Here is an 8,374-nt window from a genome sequence, read left to right on the forward strand (position 1 = left end):
ATGAAGTGTTAAGTTATTGAACTTTTATGTAAACCATGCAATTATCACAGTCATAAAACATATCCAGTAGTCTTCAATGGAATAAATAAAATATAAAAGTGTAATATTGAACTCCAATTATGTATACAGAGTCTTCCGTATATCATAAACGGAAGTTATGACGATATTAAATATTAATTGGGTAGAGGTACGAATTTGATTATTTATATTAGACATTTCTCTGCCGTCCAGGTACAAAAATGTTAATAAATTTCAAAATACTGGTCCAAAACATCTTATCAATTCGTCGTTTTCTTAATTTTCTATTTTATTAGCTAGTTAAATATGTATATTGCGTTTAAAAAATAATACAATTTATACCCGTAACAAAATCAACATTATTTTTTAACAATATTGTACTTATTTTGCAAAAAATTGATTGGTTAAACGGGTAACTCTGTATATTAATTCATATACATTTGCTGTGGATAAAAAACTTGAATGAAAGAAATTTATGTGTTGAAAAATAATTTCCATATCAACATATTGTTAATATATACCAATAGAAACGTTCGCATTTAGTTGCAATGACGTATCAGCAGTTAAATACATAAAATGTGTGATAAAACAACAGTAGTGCCCAGTAGTTTCCTAATAACGATCCGAATATATGCACATTTCATTAATTGCTCGCCAACGCGACGATTTATTTATTTTTAACCGTTCTTTTCTTGTAAACGCCTCCATTCCAGTCGCACCAGACTAAATATCTTTAAATAAGCTCTGAAATCGGCTAAAAGCCGATGGACCTGACTCTCGACAACGCCATGTGACTGAATTTCATTATCATAATAGTATTAGCCCCTTCGATGACGACAAACGCTGTTTTCTCAGTGGAGGTAGTCGTCGTCGCCTCTGTTGTCGTTGTTCATACATTATAATCTGACGGTGGCAATCTGTGACAAGGACGACTGTGCCTGATACCGTCCGGGTAATTATTATTCATTAAAACTCATCGAAAATAAATTTGTCCACTTACTACACAAGCTACATAAGCGCAAGAATAAAAAAAAAGTGAATAAGAATTGAATGAAAAAAAAATTCAGTGCAAAATTATCATAAATAAACGTCTAGTGGAAGACCGGCGTGGGTCGGACGCATTGCACGTAACCTCGTGGGTTTCGAGTTGTTTTGGTGTCACGAGCAGATTTATTTCTCCCCTGCGAATTATGTGCAAGCCAATCAATTACGTCATTAACCAACTAAATATAAAGCCAGTCGATTTAAGTTTCTTTTTAGCATCGATGCGATTCTGAGAAGGTTATGATGTGTTTTTTTGGATTTGTTACCACTTCTTCTCAGCTCCTATCGAACCGATTTCTTTCTGTGATACGTCAAAAGATCGCAAATTGTATCTAATCGAAGACATTACCGTCAAAAATTGAAAAAAATTCCCTCTTTCCCCGTAAATGGTGGATATTACAATTTTTAAAATCAGTAATTTTTTTCTTAAAACTACCATAACTTTTTTTAAAATGAATGCCTTTAGATACCTTAAATATTTACCTACTATTTGGTATATTTTTGTAAAAATTTGACCCTCTACCTGCCTACAGAGGGGGTTCAAATTGGCAACTTTTCCACAAAAACATAATAATAGTATTTTGCAAGTAGACCATTGTTGTTCGTAACATGTAATAATAAAACAGCGTAATTATTTTAAAGCAGAAATATCTTTAGAAGTAAGTCTAAATTGATGCCACGTGAAATAATAAAAAATCATAATTTTCATCGTAATAAGTTCAAATTGTTTTCATTATGGTGAACAGTGAAATGTCACATAAAAGCTGAATTGTTTAAAATAATGACCCACATGCTAATATGTGAATTTAATATGTGAATAAATGAATTTCTAGGAATCCTGAAATGTGATTTAAAATCAGGGTACATTATCCATCCTGATTTAAAATTAGGGTGGATAATGTATTGCTTTCTTACAACTATCAATTGTTAAGCGTATTATATTATTTGACAGTATTTCTGTACATTTTGGAATAAATTGATCGTTTTTATTGACTATAATTATGTCAGGACATATAAAGACTATTACGGTCCATCTGATATACAATATTATTTTGATTAAGTAAAGATTTAAAAGATTTTTTTCATTGATGCGTTAAAAGATGACAAATCATATCTAGTTGAAGACATTGCTCTTGAAATTTTCCCTAGTTCCCCGTAAATGGCGCCAATTCCCCAAAAAATTACAATTTTTAATTTATAAATACCTTACGTTTGTCCTTTTCATTTGATATAAATTTTATAATAATCTGTTCTTTTACCTGCCCACAGAGAGGATTCAAAATAGCAACTTTTTTTACAAAAATTAACTTAACTTTTTTAATGTTCCGAAAATACTACGTCCTTTAAACATATGTCAAATTAAAGCTATAAATAGTTACGTACTGTGAATTATACTATAAAAAAAAAATTGTCCCGACGACTTCTACGTGCAAACGTCTGCTATGGTTAAAAAACATGCTATTTTTGTGTTCAAATATTTTTGTTTGTTTATTATGAAATATCTTATAAGAGTTTGCCATAGGTATATATAAGTCCACCAATAAAAATAAAATTTACATGAATCTAACTTACATTAAATATAAATTTATACTTATTCTGTTTATTTTGCCTCTTCAAAAATAGAAAAGTTCTTTAGAATTTTTGAATACTTGAAAATTTGTATAAAGAGTAGAACTTTTTCTACTTAACTTTAGTAAATGTTCCAGAAATACTATTTTTTAAATATATATTAAAATGAAGCTTATTTTATGTACCTGAAGTTCAAAAAAAAAAAAAATTTGTACCGTTGACTTATTTGCTATGTACAAATGGCAGTCGAAGTAGAACAAAAAAAATAGGAGTTAATTTTGCTTTTGGAATAATTTACTATTTTTTTCTTAAAATTAAATACAATCTACTGATTTGCATCGAATCGTTTTTTTTTTATAGTGATTTGAATGACTGTCAGATATCATAATACTTGATCCAACTCCACGTCAGCACTGTGCCGCGACCCCCCTGTCCTGGGTATTTTCCTCATAAATATAATTTAGCTCCCAGACGATATATTTTTTCATCGATTTGTTTTTTTATAATGAAAACGAATATGTAAAAAATATCTGTCAAAAATAGTTAAACTTTTATAGCACTTTATGTTTGAATATATAACGCTGTACATGCGCGAGTGATTGATAACGTTATCGGATCACTTATATTCATTTAAAAACCATAAATTTGATAATATCTATTTTAAATCCAAATGTTAATAAAATTGAATACAAGTAAAATTGTTTGCGACGCAATTGAGCTTGAATTTGGCGCGTGCTCATTAGGTTGTTCGTCTATTCCCATCCTATTAATCTCTTGGTTGTTAGATGGCCGCTTATCAAGTGGTCTACCCACTGACTTTACATAATATAAGATGTACTATTGTCAATAATAGGTTAAGATATATAAGTGAAACTTTTTGTTGATGTACTATGAAAATGTAAAATTGATATATTTAGTACGAAAGATTACATTGTAAATTGTTCAAAAACTTTAATAACCATTTGTTATGTTGTGGGATTATTGTATTCAAATGTGCTGGTAATAATAATATTTTTTATGTTTTTATATACCACACGGATAGTTTAATTAAATTGTCACACGGATGACAATGGCAAATTTTTAAACCAAAAATTTTATAGATAATTTTGTTGTATATTATGTAGATATGCAACTGACTATTGACTTTAATCAATCTTTGTATTTATTAATAGTCACATTAATTGTTATTGATTTATATTTATTGGTATTAGACAAAGATAAAGATAAAGATATGGTAAAGATAGAATTAAAATTAATATATTATTATATAATTAAAATGACCTCAGTATCAATTGTCAACCTTATACCTATTACATTTTAGAATTGACCCATTTTGAATTATACACATTTTAATAATTAAATGTTTACTATATTATCGTTATAATGATACTTTTAGCGTAAAATACAAATCGTACGAAACATAGCCAGATAATAACACCGAAAATTTTGAATCAGAGATCCAGCTAGGGTTGGGTTTATAGCACCTTGCATATGGTTAAGATAGACGTAAAAAAAATTGATGATTAAATTAGTTTAATTTATTTAAACCCAACTCTTCATAGTAAACTTTTATAAATTTTTTAGAAAATACAATAAGTTCGTTACAAGCAGATGAAAAATTGTCGGTACTTATTGACCCAGATGTGTCAACATTTAACACAACATTTTGTAATGGAAAGTGTTTTTCATGGGTTTTTTTCGATAAACAGCAAATATATTTTAAGAATTTAGTGATATTTTTTACGCATGCTCTTGCGTATAATTGTGGTATTTTCTGTTTACTGCTATCACATTTGCTATCCAAAACATCCAGTGAATAATATCTAGAATTTATTTCCACAAGTAATTTTGTTATTGAATTACACAAACATGATAAATTTGAACTATGGTTATCATGACANACAAACATGATAAATTTGAACTATGGATATCATGAAAATAATCTCCTATTAGTTTATTTAAAGAAACCAATGTTTTATACATTATATCAAACATATTAATTGACTTATGAACTGCATCAAAAATTTGACGTACCAAGTTTATATATACTGCACCATTACGTTTTATATTTACCGTTTTACAAAAAGCTAATAGGAAAATTACATATTCACAATATTTAAACAGTATTTCTGTATAAATGCACTTGATAACTCTTAATATATGTTGTTTTTTACAATGAAAATTTAATTTGTCTGCTGGGTGTCTAAGAATACGGTCTACGCTTATAACTTGATCATTAAATATAATATAAATATGTTTCAACGAATTCCATCCACTTTCTTTAGTAATTTTATGTAATTGTTCAATTACTAGTTTTTGAGTAATATTTTCAAATGAATGAATTGGAGGTTTGAAAATACTAAAAAATATATAATGTGAGATTTATTAAGTATATTTCCTCTAATTTTTTCTTTAAATAATGTCCCATAGAAATTTATAGATAAAAATTGATTTCATTTTTATGAACTATTGTGAATATTAAATATATTGTAAGAAAAAGTTATTCCAAATGTATTATTAGGAACCGATTATTAAAATACATTTTATTTGTTCATCCTAAATATATAAAATAAATTCAGTAAAATGAATTGGGGTGGGGCAAATTGAATAATGTCAATAACAGTTTTTTAAACTTTTTCATTAATTAAATATTTGGTTACATAAATATTATTTCTAAAATTATTTTTTGTATTCCTCTACAAAATTATCTAATAGATTTTCTTACCTTGCCTCATTTAATTCTAAAACTTCTTCAAAACCAAGATTTTTGTATAAATTTGTTGAAATTTCATCATAATATATTTTAAGCCATTCACTTAAATATTCACTCAATTCAATCTTTTTATTTTGTCGTGCATTATAGTCTTTTAGATTCTCTTCAAGTAAGCACTTTGGTTTATGATTGTAAACAACTGAATTACTATTCTCTTTAATTTTCTGGTAGGTCTCGATACCTTTTCCTTCGATAAAACTGTTCACGTCTAAAATGACCTCACAAGCATAATTTTTAGTGTTGGGATCGTTTGGATTGATAAAAATCTGTATATTTTGTTTAGTTTTTAATGATGCATATTCTACAAAAGTATAAATTTCATCTACTATAGGTATAGAGTATGTTTTTTTCCATTTTGCTAATAATTTAAAATCTATGTTGCTAAGATAGTTCATTACATTGTATAACTGTTCAAACATAGTTTTCGAATTTTCCACAGCACTTTGAAGTAAAACTGTACAACTTAATAAATTATCTCCCTGGTTTAAGTCGTAATATTCTTGACATTGGTTAGCTATAGCTCTAATATGATCAATAAATGTTTTAATGACTTCTGCGTACATGTAATTCAATGAATTAATTACGGCATCGAACTTTTTTGGTAGTATTGTGCGACTCTCTTTGCAAATAATGTCTTTAATATTAAAACTTGCTTCTGTAGAAGACTTAAATTCCAAATTCTGCATAAAATCCCATCCAACTTTTTCACTTATATGATCCATTATATCTGTATAATATTTCTCATATGTTTTTGGCCTTATTTTGCAGCTCACAAAACATTTTGTAGTTAGAATCCAAAAAGTATAACAAATAGAATAAAATAACTTAGGTAACATGATTCACAGTTTAACATGCAAAAACCTCATAGTTAGTAAAATTTTATTAGAACTTATTTATTTTTTATGTATAATATAAATTGTAGTATCTAACATTTTTATATTATTTTAATAATAATATTTTAAGCAAATGCAGCAATTGATAATTTTAAGTTGTTCATTCTTTGTTTAAATAATACCCTGAAATAATTTTTTTATACTTGTGTTAATTATAAATATGAATTTATGAAGTGCTATACAAATTAGTTAAATACATATAAGGAATAATTTATCATAGATAATATCCCATAGAAATGATTATTTAAAGATTATTATTTAAATGTAATCAAAAATTATACGAATGATTTTTCTTATTTTCTTATTTTATTTATCTAATTTTATTGAGGAATTTTTTTGAAAACTATATTTACTTTAATAGACATTTATCGGGAAAATATTTATGAAAACAGAACTTTTAGGAACATTATGTCTGCAGAAATTATTTATTATATATTATTTTGGAAACAATATTTACATTAATATTGATTAATAAGGTAAATATTAATTGGTAAAATATATTTCAAAACCATACTAATTGAAAAATGGATTTCAGGACGTGCTTAAAAAATGTATTACCAAATAAAAATAGGTAATACATTTTTTCTGTATATTAAATTTAGTCCGTTTTATAAAATAATATAAAAGCCTGAATAAATTGAACTATTTAATCGGCAAAAATAAAATTATTTAATTAGAAAAATCTTTATTTTTACAATAAAAACTATAGTCAATGTTATGAGATTACATCATGTGTCTATTTTTAGAGAACGCACTATTATAGTATAGTCTTTACTAAGGGTTTTAGTTATTATAATGTTTTATATTTTCTCCCTAAAAATTAATGGTAATCAATTTCATACTAAATCACTGTCAGATATACTTGTCCCATCTATACCATGTCTGCACTGTGCTATAACTTGTCTTTGCTACCGTTATTTATTTTTTTATTATTATTAATTGTAACTAATGTATTGATATAATATACAATATTATATACCTATTATAATAATTTAAAATCAGCTAGTATCTTTTAACACAGTTTCATTTTTAATTTAAACGTAATATAATATTAACTAGGGTATAGCAAGAGGATTTGAGCTGTTGGCATAACAATTGATTTTAGAGCCATAAAAATTTTAGAAAATTTCTCTATAATTAATATAAGAATATTATTGTGCAATATTCCAATTAAAATATAAATTTTATAAATAATATTTTAGTATTGTATGTTTTAGAGGCATACAATACTAAGAATTATAGTATATATATATATAAATAATATAAAAAATGCTTAATATGCATAGAAGATTTTTTTTTTAATATTTTATTACGCCACTTTCATCCATTATTTTCTTGATATATAATACTTATACTATAAAAATTTGGACTTGTTCAAACAATCCCTTCCCGTGTCGCAATGGGGTCTAAATTTTATCATATAGGGTTATTCTTTAATTTTCATATTTATTTTAATGAATATTAGACCTTTCGTTTAAATATATAGATTAAAAATTATTTAGTATTCAATTTCAAACAAAAAAATAATAAATTTTTTTAAAATCCATTATTACTGCAATAAATAAAAAATAATGTTTAAATTATAAAATTTTATAACTTTTTATCACGTTTACTATAAATAAACAATAATAAATACTAATGTTTTGCAAGATAAATAGTGTTTTTAATTGGAGACTATAGGAATTGGAGAAGTTTTACCTTTATTTCTTTACCTCACCAAAAGAATTTAAATCTTTAAAGTATTATAATAATTTAAATATTTTAATAATATTTATATTTTCATAATTTAAATTATAAATCAATAAATTTTAAAATAAAAAACATATTTAAAAAAACTATTTCATATTACTTATTTAAAAAATGAAAAAAGAACAAAAAATAATTAATAAATATGTACTATTTAGTGGGAATTATATTATATTATCGGTTGTTACATAGAAATTATTGTCGATAATTTTTTCTCCTTATGATTAAAAGTAAAAAACCCAGCACAAGGGGGTCACGGCACAGTGTTGACGTGGAGTTGGATCAAGTATAATGATATCTGACAGTGATTAAAATTACTATAAAAAAAAAA

At 25.6% G+C, this 8,374-nt stretch overlaps 1 protein-coding gene across 1 annotated transcript; it reads right to left on the bottom strand.

Annotated features, from left to right (window-relative positions):
• Positions 1–4,159: 4,159 nt before the first annotated feature.
• Positions 4,160–6,314, bottom strand: LOC126908989 (uncharacterized). The gene is made up of 3 exons (XM_050691348.1): positions 5,357–6,314; positions 4,535–4,990; positions 4,160–4,454 (listed from the first exon to the last, which is right to left on the bottom strand). The coding sequence occupies exons 1-3, from the start codon at positions 6,238–6,240 to the stop codon at positions 4,160–4,162; spliced, it is 1,635 nt and encodes a 544-aa protein (XP_050547305.1). The 5' UTR covers positions 6,241–6,314.
• Between the last annotated feature and the right edge of the window lie 2,060 nt (positions 6,315–8,374).

The sequence above is a fragment of the Daktulosphaira vitifoliae genome, unplaced genomic scaffold (assembly GCF_025091365.1).
Source record: "Daktulosphaira vitifoliae isolate Bord-2020 unplaced genomic scaffold, ASM2509136v1 Scaffold_66, whole genome shotgun sequence".
NCBI lineage: Eukaryota > Metazoa > Arthropoda > Insecta > Hemiptera > Phylloxeridae > Daktulosphaira > Daktulosphaira vitifoliae.